This window comes from Gallus gallus, chromosome 22 (genome assembly GCF_016699485.2).
Source record: "Gallus gallus isolate bGalGal1 chromosome 22, bGalGal1.mat.broiler.GRCg7b, whole genome shotgun sequence".
NCBI lineage: Eukaryota > Metazoa > Chordata > Aves > Galliformes > Phasianidae > Gallus > Gallus gallus.
Window position 1 is genome coordinate 468,373 of NC_052553.1, and position 16,706 is coordinate 485,078.

A 16,706-nucleotide genomic window follows, 5' to 3' on the forward strand; every position below is an offset into this window, starting at 1 on the left:
ACCCCCAGCCGAGGGAACCTCTGGGTTTGCAGGGAGGGGGTGTGAGACACGAGGAAGCTCAGGCTTCCTCCCACTCCCCCCCCCCTCCCCGCAGCCCCGGCCGCACTCCCCGCCCCGCTCCGCCCCTCTCCGCCCCACCGGGGGCGGCCGCACGCGGACAGCGGGCGCGGCGCGGAGCAGCGCGGTGCGGGGCCGGTGAGTGCGGGACGGACGGGGCGGCCGCGTTCCTATCCCCATCCCTCTGCCTTTCCCCATCCCTGTCCTCATCCCCGTCCCCGAGGCGGAGGGTGGATTTACAGCCCCCCACCCTCCCGTCGGTGTCACCTCCTCATCTCTGCCTTCGCCCTCACTCGTGGAGCTGGCTGCATTAGCAGGGAGCTGCGAGCACCCATCTGCGGGGTCCCAGCCCTGCGCCACCCCTAACCCTATTCCTTCCCCGCTGCTTCCCCCGGCCCCACGGCTGAGTCCCCCAGCCCCATTCCCTGCAGCCCCCATGGAGCTTCTGCCGGCCAACGGCTCTGCGCAGGGGAGAATGAGCTCAAGCAAAGGGTCCGCTCGCTCAGCCCTGTGCCATCAGCCCCACCACCATCACCCGCCGCTCACCGCTCCCTCCTCTCCCCTTTGGCAGGACGGAGCCGAACAATAGCAGAGCTGGAAAACAATGGGACCGCCGCACCTTCACGCTTAGCTCGGGAGAAATCCCTGCTTGAAACCAACATTTGGGCCGGGGTTGGTGGGAACCATCATCGGAGAGCTGCCGGGATCTGCTTGGAGTGGGTGAGGACGTGCAGCCGGAGCCCACGGCCGAGCGATGCCTCTCCCTTAAAGGGGATAATTGTCGCCTGCAGACGTTGCTTTGCTTCTGCATTGGGATCGATGGACACCCTGATGCTGCGCTGCCCTAGGCAGGGTCATGGTTGGGATATTCCCACAATCCCTCACTGTGAGATGGGAAAACCCTCAGCCCTGAAAGCTGCGAGAAAGTGTCCCCCAAAACGGGCTGCTCATTGCAGGAATGGCCGCATCCCTTCTCTCCCATTGAAAATATCATATTTGGTTATTTTTCTATTCCCCCCCCCCCCCCCTTTTTTTTTTTGCTGGGTGTCTCCCCAGGAGCTCTGCAGAAGCAGCTGCCTCACTGCCCTCTGTGGATTAGTGGATGGGGGTCTACTCTGGGAGGTCAGGGAAAGGACCTCAGGAAGGGTGTCTCTAGGAGGGATTATATTTGGGGTCAGAAGCAATGGTGGCAGTGTCAAACGAGTCCTATTTGTAGGCAGAGAGCGCTGGGGCAGGAGTATTGTTTTGATTAACTTAAAGCATTGATACAGCCCTCAGGCTGCTCTGAGCCCTCAGTCTGTGGCAGACGTGAAGGAAATGCATCAAAACTGGGGAAACTGAAGCACGGGGATGCCTGGAAAATCTGGCCATGCCAACTGCAGAGGTTGGGCAACCGATTGGGAATTGTGCACATTTCCAGCTGTTCTACCGGGGTCCTTTGCAGCACTTCAGGTTTACCAAAGCTATAGCAGAAAATCCATAGGGTTGTAGTTTGGGGATCTCCGTTGGCTGCCCGCCCCTCTGTGCTCATCCTGATGCTCTCGAGACCCAAAAAAGGAAGAACTGCCCCATTCCTGGCTGCTCGGAAGGGGATGTGATGACGGAGGAGAAGGTGGCAGCTCTGCGAGGCGGTAAACAGGAAGCCCAGCTCCACTCTGCAGGCATTAGGGAAGAGAAAAAACCACTTTTGGGGGCTCCCCTTCCTCCTCAAAATGGGTGCTTTTTGGTTTGTTTCTTTCTTTTGCCATGATTTCCCCCCATTTGAGGAAGCGAGGGGTTGGGCTTCAGCCCTTTGTGTCACTCTATGCTCATTGTGAAGGGTTTGGGGTTTGTTTTGGGCACTTGGGTATTGTTGGTGATGTTTTTACATGACCCAAGCAACGTTATCCTCCCTGAATGGTTACTTCCATCATCTGGATTGAATGAGCAAAGCACCAACTCTGCTCCACGCGCTGCAGCTGCCAATGCTTTGGCTCAACCCAAATTCGGGTGCCATGCAATGCTGTGCCGGGATTTATCCCAACACCATCAGCATTCCTCTTCCCTATGTAATTCTCCATGCACACGGAGGATCATTGATTCTTTTCCCCCTTTTCTCGCTGTGATGAACCATGTGAGTGGGGTAAAGGCCTCATGCTGATGTGGGGCTGCAATGCGGCTCATCCGGAAGCGCGTGGCTTCGTCAGCTTTTCCACTGCAAGATGCAATCTTTGCAGGGCGGGTTTCACTTCTGCTTTCTGCTTTGCTTTTGCAAACGTTCCCCTGCGTTGGACCACGAGTGCCTTCTGTTGCGTGGTTTGTTTGCTATAAGCTTGGGATAAGGATTGCTGCTGTGCTTTTGGTTTCCTCTGACACAGGTTTTGTCCTATGGCCTTGGTTGAATCATTGATCCCTCTGTGCATCATTGTGGGTTTGGGGTTTTGCTTTTGCAGTTCAAGTTTTGTTTCTTGGAGCTTTGGGAGTGCAGAGGGACTGTGAAGCTCTGAGCAATGTGGGAATTGGAGACAACTGCCATTTATGCATCGAGTGCTTTTTTTGGCCTTATTTTCTCTTTCTGCGTGAGGGAGAGGAGAGGACCTCAGAAAAAGGATTTGTACAAATACATGGGAAAAAGCAAGACCCGAAAACCCACCCCTCATAGCCTGAAACCACCCTGAAGCTGCAATTCAGCTTCCTTCCAGTTCTGGCTTTGCAAAGTGCTCCAAGCAAATGGGTGACCCCAAAGGTTTCGCCCAAGATCTCATCTGATTCCGGTCTGCAGCTTCCAAAAAACATCCTCGTGCTTTAAAGGCCAAACCACTTCAAAGGTTGGGCTGCAGGCGCAGTTCCTGAGGGTTTGCATGAGAGTGATGGGATATTTTGGCACTGGAGGGAATGCAAAAATTCAGTGGGTGTTGCATTAAAAAAAAAAAAGAGAGAGGAAAAAAAGCAATAAACCAATGCAGTGGTTCTATTGTGATCCCATCTGCCGTGCATCCTGCCTCATGTTGGGACAGCGCGAACAGGCATTGAGCTGGATCCATCCAGAGCTTCCTAACAGAACTGTAAAATAAATGGGGGGAGAAAAGAACAGGAGCAAATCCCACTTATTTCCACCTCGTCTTGCCTGGCCCTGCAGCCTGTGGATGGAAGCTGCTCTAAATGCAAATGTTGGAGTAAGCGTATCTCCGCCGGTATTAAATTTTCAGTGGGTTTACAACGGTTCTCCCCTTATCTGATTTCCCCTCCTGCTTCCCTGCCCATTGCTTCAGCTGGAGGAGCAGCATTTAATTTTCCCCACGCCCACAGCTGCTGCCCCAGAGCCTTTTCCCCAGGGGCTCACTCAAACCCAACCCGGTTTTTGCTTCCCGTTGGCCATCGGGATGCGATAACGCGAATAACGCCTTTTGTCTCTTTGCCATTCAGTGCTCATGAAAGAGGAGCGTGAGGATGGAGTACGGCAGCTGCGAATACCTGGTCCCCTGTGGGAAGGACAAATTCATCTCCAAGTAAGAGGCGTCGTGGAGCTGTGACACCCAAAGATGCACATTGCTGCTGGCTGGGCGGTTATCTGCACAATGTGCTGGGTTTGGGGCTTTGAGGGAGAGCCACCCAACTCAAGTGGGATGGATGTTTCCACTTCACCTTCTCTTTCTTAACACTGTTGGGTTTGGAAACTCTTCATTTCTTTGGTATTTCTTTTGGAAACTCCATTTCTTTGCTCTTCCGGGGCAAAGAATGGCGACTTCCTCTTAACAAATCAACAGCTCTCAAAGGGGTTTTTGAGGGGATTTTGAATTGTTTTCTTAGGAACGTGTCCAGATGTTCAAACAGCATTCAGAATTTCTGCTGGAATACACTTTATGCTGGAAGAAAAAATACAATCTACTTTATCCCAGTAACTGCTCTTTGGTACAGAAGCAAGCCAATTCCTAAGCTTCAAGTACTATTTTGGAGGCGATGAAGCCTACGTGCAATGTTTCTCTCCTGGACTTGATGATCTCTAGAGGCCCCTTCCAACCCCTACAGTTCTGTGATAACCCTACAGATCCTATGATTATCTTGTCACTGATCCAATGATGCTGAGCACTATTGAGTTCAGCTGAATTAATGACTGCTTTATGCTATCACTCCTCGTTTCCCAGTGATTCAAAGCTGTGCTGGGACGTCTTGTGTTTATTGTTACCATCACCACTGTCATTATTATACATTTGCAGCCAGACTGGGGCTCAGACTTTTAACTTGAACACGTGGTCAGGGTTTGGTGCCATGAGCCAAACAGATGAACTTGTGATAACTTCTGACTCCAGCATGACCCACGGGCTTCAACATTCCTAAATTTTGCTTTTTCAACCTTGTGACTGACTCCACCAAGCGCCCGTGGGCTTCCTTACTTCTTTTTGCAAGGCTGGAGAAGGGCACGGTTGTCCCCAAAACCACCATTGCCAATGGCCAGAGGGGCACCTGGTTGAACCCACAGCAAATGCCCCCAGTAATGGAGATCTAGAGGCAGCAAAAAACCCACATTTTCCCAAGTGACGCCTTCATTCTTGCTTTTCCCCTCCTTTTCTCAACACCTCTCCTGTTTTCTTGCAGAAATGAGCTGCTGTTGCACTTGAAGACATACAACATCTACTATGAAGGGCAGAATTTGCAGCTGCGGCACCGGGAGGTGAGGAACCAGGGTGGGCACCAGGCAGGCTCTGCTCTGGCAGGAGAGACTCAATGGGGAAACGATGATTCAGATTTGATTCAGACTTGCAATGTCCTAAAAATGCTTGTTAGTTCATCGATATTCACTGATCAAATATGGGGGCACCTGAACAACTGAACCCCCAAACCTCATAACTCTCCCACAGAAGCATGGCTGAGGTTGGCAGGGACCTCTGAGTCCCTGTGGTCCCACCCTGATCCAACAGGACCACCAGAGCTGTGCCCAGGACCACATCCAAGGGGGTTTGGAGGTCTCTAAAGAGGAGACACCGCAACCTCTGGCACTGTACAGCACAGCAATGCTCCTGTTGGTCAGGGGAATCTCCTGTGCTCCAGTTTGTGCCCAGTGCCTCTGATCCTGTACTGGGAAGCAATGGAAGGAGTTCTGTCCTCCCTGCCCAGGGATGTGATGGAGTCGCCATCCCTGGAGGTGTTTGAGGACTGTGGAGATGTGGCACTTGGGGACGTGGTCAGTGGGCACAGTGGGATGGGTTGGGGTTGGGTTTGTGGATCTTGGTTGTTTTCTCCAACCTCACTGATTCTACATGTGGGCGTAGTGGGGATGGGTTGATGGTTGAACCTGATCTGATCTTGGAGGTCTTTTCCAACCTTAATGATGTTATTCTATGATTGACCCCTGCTAGCATCCATCCTACCACTGTCCTTCACACTACCAACTCTAGCCCCTCCACTTCCCAACCCTCCTCCCACCCATTTTCCCACTGTTCCTCCACATTTGGTGCTTTCATGGGACTCAGGTGGGCCGTGCCCATCCCTCTGCTCTTTGCAGGAGGAAGGTGAGCTGATCGTTGAGGGGCTGCTGAACATCTCATGGGGCCTTCGGCGACCCATCCGCCTGCAGATGCAGGATGACAACCAGCGCATCCGCCCGCCACCCTCCTCCTCCTCCTGGCACTCTGGGTGCAACCTGGGGGCACACGGGTGAGTGCAGCAATGCCCCAAGCCACGGTCTGCAGCCACCCAATGGGTGCAGTCCCAGTGAAGTCATTTGCATCAGGGTTTGGTCATGCAGTAACAACTGTAATAAATCGTTTTTCCTAATGAAGGTGAGGCCCCAGGGCTGTGAATATTTGCTTTTGGTCTTCACAGCCAGATAACTGCAATCACCAGTGAGTCCATGGTGTGTTCACTCTTTTCCCCAGCATGCAATATGCAGAGGGGCTGTTGCAAAGTGAAGTCGCTTGGTTTCACTCTGCAAAGACCTCTATTGCAAAGACTCCTTTTATGAAGACCCCAAGAAGCGCTTCCAAAATGCCTCAGTTTCCACTTGACTGCAAACCAAGTTTTACACTGAGTTTAAATCCAGGTATAAGCAGTTTCTCCAGGACAGTTTTAGAGTTTTCTTTGTTTTTTTGAGCACCCGTGGGACTCTATGAAGTGACCAAGAGCAGTGTCCCCATGGGTTGCTCTGCAACGCTTTTTGCTCGTCTCTGAGATATCTGCAAATGGAAAAATAAATGCATGATCTGAGAGTTTTTAGAGACCGTGCAGGAGGTTATCAGGTGCTTTGCAATGTGTCGATCTGTAAGAAGGGGGTGGCTGCACTGTGGGGTCCATCCTGCTCAGAGCATCAGTCTCGTGCAGTTGGGTGCTCTCCACTGTGGGCAAGTTGGGGTGCAGAGTTGTGAGATGTACAGGGTTAAACCACAGACCAGGGGGGAAAATCCTGCTCTCCAGTGGTGGGTGGGCTTGTGGGCTGTTTTCCTTTCCCAAAATCACAATGTGAGGCTCAGGGGCAAAAAAAATTATGTTTTTTTTTTTTTTCCCAATTGTTTATTTTACAAGGTCTGTGCTGAAGCCCAGCACTTTGCCAGACATCCAGGTGACAGATGTGGATGCCGCAGTGAACACAGAGAGTACCGGCAGCAACACGGGTGAGAATGAGTTGGGTTTGTCTGCGCTGCCTTCCCTACGCTCTGGTTTTATTTGCAAAACTCAAAAACTGGCATTTTAGTTTTGGAATAAGTCAGTGCCCCCCTCTCTCAAACCGTTTCCAAAGCACTCCTCCCGAATCGCAGTGACCCAAAACCCTTCCGAAGAGTTTGCTTTGGGGAATGCCCTCGGTGGATGTATGGGAGAGGAGGATGGAAAGCAATAGGGGGATGGAGCAAAAGGCCTCATGGGAGTGCAGGGAAAAGGATGTTGCTGCTTCCCCTTCCCGGCAGCTCTGCTTTGACGGAGGAATAATGAGCGCCGTTGTGAAGTGCTGTTACCATGGGGAAGTCAACATTTCTGCAAAGTTTTTATCCTCCCCACAGCGTTGCTGTGTGCACTGAGGTCAGACTTGAGGGCTTTTCCTCCCTGCAGAGCGCTGCCTGCCCTGGGGCTTCCTTAACACCCCCGGGACTGAGGCCCGCCACCAGCTCACCAATTTTGCTCTCTGTTTCTGCAACGAATGGGGCACCATAAAACCACGTTATGCATTTTCCCATTCAGTCAGGGCATTTTGCACATGTTCCTTGCTAATTTCTTTATTTTTCTTGTGCTGATATGGAAAGGCATCCTGGAGACAGATAAGAGCCAGATAATCCTTCCAGCTTTGAGCTTCATTGCTCATCCGCTTCCCGGCCAGGGAGGAGCTGAGCCCTTGCAATGCTTCAAGATCTGCAAAAGTCCTCGTCCTGCTTCCCCTTCCTCATTTTGCTCTGCCTGTGCACAACTCTTTTGTTTTTATTGCGCTGGAGACCTGTTACAGATTGCTGGGCAATATCCGCTATGCATTGCCTTGTAGAAATAACCCCACCGCTACTTTAGGCATATGATGTGACTCACAGAAAGAAGTCTTTATTGTATTTTTCTCCAAAACCCTGCATGCACAGCTCCTCGTGAGTGCTTAGTCACTGGTGTGCATCTGGAACAGCGCACACAGGAGATTGTCTCGACGCAGACATGCTTTGAATTAAAACACCAGCTTGAGCTGGAGGGGTTCATTAAAAATGGATGAAGGGTGAGTTTATAATAATCTGGATGTGGGCCAGTCTTCATGCCGAGATCTGAAGCTCTGGCCTCATTTTCTTGCTCTCATTAAGGGAGAGGAAAAAAAAAAAAGTTAAATTATGGAGGAGCGAGTAAGGTGCTCGAGTCCCCAGAAGGCAGAGCGTTATCCAGGTGGTGGCATGGATGGATGCAGTGATTGTGAATTAACAGCTTCCTCTGGGAGATGGGGGAGAGTAAATCCTGTGGGAGATCTGTCCATCTTTTGTGGCTGTTTTGCTTTGCAGTGTGCATCATGACAATTCCATCTAGGACCCCACTGCTTATCAGCTGATTATTGGTTGACCCCATCAGTTATTGGTTGATCTTATTGGTTATTGGTTGAACCTACTGGTTATTACTGATTTACCTCTTGGTGGTTGCTGGTTGGCCCTGTTGGTTATTATTGGTTGACTTTGTAGGTTATTGGTTAATCCCACTGGTTATTGGTTGAACCTATTGGTTATTACTGTTTGACTCCTTGGTGGTTGCTGGTTGGCCCTGTTGGTTATTATTGGTTGACCCCACCGGTCTTTGGTTGACCCCACTGGTTATTATTGGTTGACCTTGTTGGTTCTTGGTTGACCCCACTGATTATTGGTTGACCTTGTTGGTTATTAGCTCACCCTGTTGCTTATTGGTTGACCCAAAGCAGAGCAAAGAAGTGATTTATGCCCAACTTGCGCAGGGAATTGTCTCTCTGTCTGTCTGCCTGTCTGTCTGTCCTCAGCCCCGTCCTGGCTTTTCCAGGCACCACGAGGCTGCAGCCAGAAGATCCACCACAGCTGCTGCGCACACGGAGTGATGTGGGTGTGCGGCGCCGGGGCAGCTCCCGTACCCCCAGCGAGCAGCGCCGCATCCGCCGCCACCGCTTCTCCATCAATGGGCACTTCTACAACCACAAGGTGAGACCCACTGGCACTGTGGGTGGGGTTTTGGTTTTCACTCACTGGGTGACACACATCTTGTGCCCTACAGACATCCGTGTTCACACCGGCATACGGCTCCATCACCAACGTGCGGATAAACAGCACAATGACAACCCCACAGGTGCTCAAGCTGCTGCTCAACAAGTTCAAGGCAAGTCGGGGAGATCCCTGCACTGGGTATAATGGGGTGCTCGAGTTCCATGGATATGAGATGTAATGGGAGAGCAAAACAGTGGGATTTTCTGTTTATTTGTTTGAAAAATCCTGGATCCAACCTCAACGCTTCTTGATGTCTGTACTCAGATTGAGAACTCGGCGGAGGAGTTCGCGCTCTACATCGTGCACACCAGCGGAGGTGAGGCTGCAGGAGGGGGCAGCTGGGCCCCTTGGTGGCCTGGCTGCTTTAAAACCACGCTTTTGGTATTGCAGAAAAGCAGAAGCTGAGGGCCACCGATTACCCGCTGATCGCCCGTGTCCTGCAGGGCCCCTGTGAGCAGGTCTCCAAGGTCTTCCTGATGGAGAAGGACCAGGTGGAGGAGGTCACCTATGATGTGAGTTTTGCCCTGGGGGAAGCTTTTTGCCTCTCAGTGTCCCCAGTGGTTGGAAAATGTGGGTGGGCACCTCCAAAAAGGGAAATTGCAGACCCTGGGCATGCATCTAGGCTGGGCCAGGCTCTGAGCACCTGATGGAGCTGTGGGTGTCCCTGCTCATTGCAGGGGAGTTGGACCAGATGACCTTTGAGAGTCCCTTCCAACTCAAAGGACTGTATGATTCTACGATCCTTTACTTCCCGCATGCACGCTCCTGTGCTTCAAAGCACTGCTGGTGTCTGAGGAGCTGCTTTCTGCAAACTCTTAGCTTTGCAAAACCTCCTGCTGGCATGGACCAGCTCATTTGCAGGAGGAAGGAAGGAGAGAGCCCTCCCACATCCTCCCACCCACCTGCAAGGTTTGGTGCCACTTCTAGAGCTTTCTCAAGGCTCGTTCTGTGCAGCTGAGAGCAAAGGGACCCTGCTGTGATGGTGAAGGTGTCTTAAAGCTGGTGGGAGACGTAGCAGTTGTGGCTGTGCAGAATTCCTTCTTTCCCATCATTTGACATTGCAGAAGGATGGGGAGCAGCCCGGCAAGGCACTGTGGCTAGGAAAAAATATGCCAAGCAGGGAAAGGCAGTTCCTGCCTGCAGAGGGATGCAGAGCTCCCTGCTTCTTGCATCTGTTGTGCTCCGTCTGCTTCCCATCTCCCAAATCTCCCAGCTCCACATCCTTTGGCACAAACGATTTCCTTTTTGTCCCAGCTGGGAAAGCGCTGCTCGTGGGAATCAGCTCTGCTGTGCCATCTGCTGGCTCCTTCGCACCCCTGGTGTGGCTTTGTTCCTAAGTCAGAGCACAGACGAGGCACTTTTGCGTGCATTTGAGCATAGGTGGCGCCTTTGGGAAGTGTGCGTGTGTTTCTCCCTTGATGTGAAGGACCCAGGTTTGGGATGACAGAGTGAAGTGGAGGTTTCCCTACATGTCTCTGCTCCACAGGTTGCACAGTACATCAAATTCGAAATGCCCGTCCTCAGGAGCTTCATCCAGAAGCTGGAGGAGGAGGAGGACCGCGAAGTCAAGAAGCTGATGCGCAAGTATGCACAGTGTGCCCTGCACAGGGGAGGTGCTGAGCTTAAAGGGCACTGCTGGGGGGCTTAGGTGAGGGCAAGAAACTCATTTGCAAAGCAGGCAGCATCCCTAATGCATGCACAAGCTGTTGCTTTTTGCACTATCCAGAGTTTTCTTAGCAATGTGGGTGAAAAGAGCAGCTTGCTGCTGCTGCAAAAACGCTGCACTGGAGCCAATCCCTGCAATAACCCCGGGCTCGCAGTGCAGTGTCAGCTCCCAGCACAGCGTGCTCCCCTGGGGCAGAGTTTTGGCTGCAGTCTGTGTATGTCCCATCAGGAGGTCTGGGCTTCTTTGCAGCGATGAATTGATCCCAGTCTCAGCATCTCTGACCTCTGCTTGAGCAGATGCAGGGGGGAGCTTGGAAGCATTGGGAGTCTCAGCTCCATTTGCTTTGAAGAGCTCTCAGAAAGGAAAAGAGGCGCTCCAGTCCCTCCAAAACTCTGACATTTGTGGTTTTTCTATATAAAAAAATGATTAAAAAGCGATTTTATTCTTCCAATTTAAAAAGGATAAAGCTCGAAAACAAATCAGTGTTTTATATTACTGGTGGGAAACTGAACTTTTGACATTATACTGAAAAAAAAATGAATGGTTTTGGGAAGCAAAGCCTACATAATGCCACGACTCCATCCAGAGAGCAGCGAGCACTGGTTTCCTGAAGCCACTCTTTCTCAGCTCAGCTCCCTTTGCTTTTCCCTTTGCCTTTCCAGGTATTCCATCCTCCGGCTGATGATTGAGCAGAGGCTGGAGGAGATCTCTGAAGGTCCAGCGAGGCTGTGAATGCAGCTCTCATTGCAAGAAGCTTGCATGAAGGCCATCCTGCACCAAACCCTACATTCCCATCGCTTGGGGAGCATCAACCAGGAGCCAACCCATCCATCTGCATAGGGCAGAATGTAGCTATTGCCATGCCCAGATGTCACCCCTTAAAAATTCAAGCCCCTGCGGTGCTGGCACACTCAGGTAGCCCCGTCCCATGCACAGGACTCGGCAGCTTCTTTGCAGCATCCTCAGAGGGCTCTTCTTCTGCAAATGCTTGTTCTGCTCCTTGCTGGATGCAGAGAGCCACGTGCAGGGCTCTCCCAGTGGCACAAAACTCAATTCCTTGCAAAAAAAAAGAGAAAAAGAAGAGATAAGGGAGCAGGACAGAGCTGCTGCGCACAGGCATGAAAGGGGCTGCAAGTGCTCAGCAGCAATAACCCAGGCTCAATTTGGTGCAGTTCTCCCATACAGTGCCTGGAGGAAACCAAACAGCACAAATGATTCCTCTTAGAAAAGAAAGATATATATTAAAAAAAAAAAAAAAAAAAAAAAAAAGCACATTTGTCTTGCAATAATTCACAGGTGACGGGAAGCTTTTGTACAACCCCAAAGGACCTCTGAGAATTGCTTTCTTCCACTTTTTGCCATGGAGAGCAAAACAAGATTGAATGTTGGACTTACGGTGAAAGAGTTTTCCAGCGCGTTTCTCCCTTAAACCCACATCTGGTTGTTTAACCCTCCTCCCCCTGTTCCTAATTTGCACTAATTATACTGTGGGATTTAAAAAAGAGCCACCACACACATGATGTCAAAGCTCTCTGGTAGCCAAATGCCAAATGCCACTCTCCGGAGCAACGATGGTGCTGAGCTGACCCAAGAGATGCTGTAAGGAAGCTGGAGCAGCACAGGGACTCTGTGAACTCTCCTCATCTCATTTTGTGTGTTTGTGCATTGAAACTGAATCTGGGTAATGTTTCTCCTTGTGTGTGAGGGGATTGAGACAGAAAGAGGTTTATTTTGCCAGGCAAAAGCCTCCCTCCCTCCATGTGAAACCAGCAATATCTATTTTATACCTCGATGTGAACTAAAACTCTGACTTCCTCCCACTCGTGAGTATTTTGCAATGTATCTTTGATAACATTCCTTTTGGCTAATGGTACCTTTTACACTTTTAACACGTGTTACGGGAAGTATTGTCCGGTGTCAAAAGTGTTCTATGTATTTGGAGGATGATTGTGGCATTGCTTTGTTTATTAACAAGAAAACCAAAATGCGTAGCAACTTAATACAGTATGGAAGCACACGAGTTAGAGCTGGTTTTGTTCAGAATAAAGCACTTTGTGGATGTGGTTTGTTGGGCATGGTGGGGGTGGGTCAGTGCTTGGACTTGGTGAACTTGGAGGTCATTTCCAACCTTAATGATTCTATGATTCTATGGGGATGGTGGGGTTGGGTCAATAGTTGGACTTGGTGACCTTAGAGGTCTTTTCCAACCTTAATGATTCTACGATTCTATGGGGATGGCGGGGATGGGTTGATGGTTGGACTGGATGATCTTAGTGGTCTTTTCCAACTTTAATGATGCTATGATTCTATGGGGATGGAAGGAATGGGTCAGTGATTGGAACTGGTGACTTTGGAGGTCGTAGAATCATAGAATCATAGAATCATAGAATCACTCAGGTTGGAAAAGACCTCAAAGATCATTGAGTCCAACCATGACCTAGCCATACTACCTTAACTCTAACAACCCTCTGCTAAATCATGTCCCTGAGCACATTTCCAACCTTAATGATTCTGAGATTCTATGATTCTGTGATCATGGTAGGTATGAGTCAATGGTTGGACTTGGAGACCTTAGACTTTCCAACCTTAACGATTCTCTGATTCTATTGGCTTGTTGGGTGTATGTCAGTGGTTGGGCTTAATGACCTTGAAGGTCATTTCCAACCTTAACAATTCTCTGATTCTCTTCTAGAATGTAAATTTCACCTCTGAAGGGAGGCTGTGTTTTGCTCAGCCTTGTTTAAACCCATTGAAATTTTCAATCTGATTCATTTTGTTTTTTCACCTCCCAGAGGCCGAGCTCTCTGGAAACCACCGTCCCATGTTGCCCATCCCACTGAAAACAATTTACCCCTCCCTGTAGAGGAGGGGAATGTGTGACATTGGCTCTGCTTTATCAGCTGGGAAAGCCCCAGTGTGAGCTGAGCTCTGTGCGTGCAGACGGAAGGAGGCACAGGAAACGCGGCTGAGGCTGCAAGGTAAGGGCAGTGCATTTGCTGGATGGCAGGGCAGAGAGGGGTGAGAAATAGCAGGGATGGATCTGGGGGATCTGCAGGTTTGCAGCATGCATCAGGGCTGGGGATCAGGGTGGGAAGAGAACCCAGAGACATGTGCAGTGTGGTCCGTTACCTGCAGTGTGATCCATAAGTGTGGATGCTGCTTGGATAATAGTAGTAGGATGGAAAAAAAGAAGGAAAAGGGAAGCCTTCATTTGTCTGTTTGTTTTAATTTTTGTGTGTGTGTGTGTGCTTCCACATCTGAAAACATCTGGAACAGAGACTTGTGCCTAACTTTCTTTAAAGCAAAAAAAAAAAAGTTGATGCTATGCTTTTTGGAGGAACAGGTCCTCTTAACAGTGCTGAAGGTGGCTAATTTAATTAAGTCATTTAATTTGGAAGCTCTGTGTTTGCGCTGCCTCTCATGTGTCAGGCTTGGAGGGGGGAGTCACGCCTGGCACCTTCTATTGGGGGAAATGCTGATGCAGGGATGCTCCATTGGCTTTCACACAATCAGGGCCACGGGGCTCTGCCTTTTCAAAAGGCTTTTGTCAACACAGCTCAGCGATGGCTCAGCAGCTTCGGCACAATCAATCTATTTGCTCAGCCACAAGGGCTGGTGGGGGGACATGGGGGGGGTCCTCACTGCTGCTTTTCACTGGGGTGCAAAAACATAGCTGCAAATTCCCTGGGATACTTGGGAGCGTTCACAACACAAGTTCGCACCATGGGAGTTTGCAACACAATGGCAGTGCTGATCTGGTGTGTATATTGAATGTGGTAAATGGATTGAATAGTAAGTTAAAGAACAGGTTCAATATATTGAATATATGGAGGCATCCAAGGCCAGGTTGGATGTGGCCATGATCAGCCTGATTTAGTGGTTGGTAATCCTGCCCGTGGCAGGGCAGTTGGAACTCGATGATCATGTAGGTTCCTTCCAACTTAAGCCAGGCCACAGCAGCGGGTGAGATGATGGAGCTGTGAGGTCCCTTCCAACTCAACCATTCTGCCATTCCACGGTTCTATGATCTTTAAGAGCTCTTCCAGCCCAATCTCAGGCCACCACAACCCTTCCTTGCAGGTTACTCGGCATGCGGCCCCGTGACGCCTGGTGTTGGGTGGCCATGCTGCTGCTCGCCCTGTTCAGCAACACTGCTGGAGGCCGACGTGGAGCTGGAGGAAGAGCTGGGGGACGAGGAGGAGGAGGAGGCGGTGGAGGAGGAGGGCTACGTGGGGGCTTTCGGTCCATCTCCCGTGGAGGCAACACTGCAGGCCGAGGCTCCAAGATGGCGAGTGCCATCGCAGCCGGTGCTGCCGCAGGGTATGGGATGGGGCTCCTGGGGCGGCCGCGGCCCCCCCGCCTTGGTCATGGCCCCCCGGCCCAACGGCAGCCCCCACCAGCTGGGGGGTTCCATGCTGCAGCTTGGCCGGACCTGGGGGCCAAGCGGGGATCCCCCAACCAAGCCCCCAAGGGACCGTGCGGTGGCATTGTCCCCACTCTACTTCTGGCAAATGCCATCTGCTGGGTCAACCATGGGATGTAACACTGAGAGCTGACGTGGGGAGGGGGCACAGCACGCCCCAGGATGAAACCATGGGCACTTGGTGGTGCGTGACAGTGCTGGGAGGTGGGATGGGGATGAGGGAGGGGGGAGATGCTCTGCTGCCATCTCGATTCCTTGGGACCCTCTGCCAGCAGCCATCACTGTGCTCGTGGCAACCTTGGGATCCTGCAAACCCATTGAGCACATGAAGAAATCAAGCCCTGCAAGGAAATTTCAGTATTTCTACCCACACATTGTGCAGACACAGCTGGATCGACCCCACCAGCCTCGGTGCTTGTCCTGGTTTTACATGGCATGGCAAAACCAAGGAAGATGTTATGAAAAGGTGTTCCTTTCCCCAAAGAAGAGCACTGGGAATCAGTTGGGGACATGGGGCTCCAAAACGGACCCCTCCAAATTGCAATAAAGTTTGGTTTGGAGACAGCCTCTTGCTCCAGTTTGCAGTATTGGGGCATCCTGTATTGGGCTGCAAATTTGCTCTTGTTATGGGGAGCTTCACACCAGATCCATTGTATTTAGCATTAGGTGTAGCCCTGCATTGCTAAGGAATGTTGCAGAGAGAGTGGCACCAGCGGTGACAATGCTGTGCAGGGAAAGGCCCTTCCTGCCCAATCTCTCCAGCCTCAGTATGACCAAATCTGCTCTAGCCTTCAGCTGCACAAAGCACAGATAGCTGTGTGTTGCCCTGTCCCTGGGCTCTGGAGTTCCAGGGTTTGCCCTCTGCAGATGTTTCAGGTTTGCTTTTCATCCAGTTCTTCCCAGAAGGGAAACTGATGCAAATCTTCTCTGACATACAAGGAAAAGAGGGATGCTTTCAGCTCTGGGGTCTACACTTTCTCTGTTCCTTCTCTTGGGTGATTGAACTTCTCCAAAAATGCAGTTGAGCCACAGCAGCTGATAGCAAAGGAGAACTGAGCAAAATACTGGGGCTCCCCCTAAAAAACATGGGCTGCCCCATTGTCACCCTCCTGCAGGTGTTGGTTTTTGTTCTATTTCCCCATTGTTCCTATATAAACTGAGTGATGAGCTCCAAATTTGCATCTTCCTGCCCACGTTTTGCATCTTTGCTATGGCTGAATGGACAGATCACACTGCAAGTATCCTTCACTCACCTCTCTGATTTGCAACCTCAGAGATGCTGCAGCTCCAACACAGCCCCACCTTTTCCTTGCTTTCTCCCTTTCAGAGGCATGCAACACATGGAGACGTGCTTCAAACCTCCTGCAACCCAATACAAGCCATTGCAGGAGAGGTCAGGGCATTTGCATGCATTTTGCTCTGAAACTGCAACTCATGAGACTTGAAAGCTGCCTGGGGAGCTGTGTTTGGTGGCAGTTTGGGAGCACATGCATTGCACATCCACCTGCAGAGCTGCTGCTTGGAGCTGGGGCACAGCTCAGACAGGAGATGGAGCTGTTGGCCGCTCGGCGGTGCACATTCCCAACACATCCCTGCCCAGCTCTGTGCAAACTCACACCCAAAATACTCTTTTTTGCAGTTTTTTTTTCCTAGGCAGAAAAACGTGTTATGTTTTTTTTCTGCATGATTTTTTTTTGTCTAAACGAGGGATTCAGCTTAACAAGGAGATGCTGCACATAAGCAGAAGATAACCCCAGCCCTTATCTTCTACGAACATTGGGGAATATCTCTCTCCTCAATCAGGCAGTAAATCTGAATTTTTCCTGCTTGCTTGGCAGCACAGCTCCATGCACACTGCAGAATTTGCACTGTTCCACCGATTAACTCAGCGCTGTGTGGGCACAGA

The 16,706-nt window shown here is 50.8% G+C and overlaps 2 protein-coding genes across 2 annotated transcripts; both read left to right on the forward strand.

Annotated features, from left to right (window-relative positions):
- The first annotated feature begins 153 nt into the window (after positions 1-153).
- RASSF2 (Ras association domain family member 2) lies at positions 154-12,397 on the forward strand. Its single transcript, NM_001030884.2, has 12 exons — positions 154-195; positions 629-777; positions 3,463-3,545; positions 4,633-4,708; positions 5,540-5,691; positions 6,556-6,644; positions 8,494-8,648; positions 8,722-8,823; positions 8,976-9,027; positions 9,102-9,223; positions 10,198-10,295; positions 11,040-12,397. Exons 3-12 carry the CDS (start codon positions 3,487-3,489, stop codon positions 11,107-11,109), a joined length of 975 nt encoding a protein of 324 aa, NP_001026055.2. The 5' UTR covers positions 154-195; positions 629-777; positions 3,463-3,486; the 3' UTR covers positions 11,110-12,397.
- Positions 12,398-12,611: 214 nt separating this feature from the next.
- LOC124417359 lies at positions 12,612-15,365 on the forward strand. The gene is made up of 3 exons (XM_046903494.1): positions 12,612-12,624; positions 13,299-13,355; positions 14,458-15,365. Exons 1-3 carry the CDS (start codon positions 12,612-12,614, stop codon positions 14,931-14,933), a joined length of 546 nt encoding a protein of 181 aa, XP_046759450.1. The 3' UTR covers positions 14,934-15,365.
- Positions 15,366-16,706: the final 1,341 nt, after the last annotated feature.

Coding starts and splice junctions, on each gene's coding strand:
- RASSF2 (NM_001030884.2), top strand. CDS start 3,487: ATGGAGTACGGCAGCTGCGAATACCTGGTCCCCTGTGGGAAGGACAAA. Junction 5,692..6,555: donor TGCAACCTGGGGGCACACGG/GTGAGTGCAGCA, acceptor TTATTTTACAAG/GTCTGTGCTGAAGCCCAGCA. Junction 6,645..8,493: donor GAGTACCGGCAGCAACACGG/GTGAGAATGAGT, acceptor TGGCTTTTCCAG/GCACCACGAGGCTGCAGCCA.
- LOC124417359 (XM_046903494.1), top strand. Junction 13,356..14,457: donor AACGCGGCTGAGGCTGCAAG/GTAAGGGCAGTG, acceptor CCTTCCTTGCAG/GTTACTCGGCATGCGGCCCC.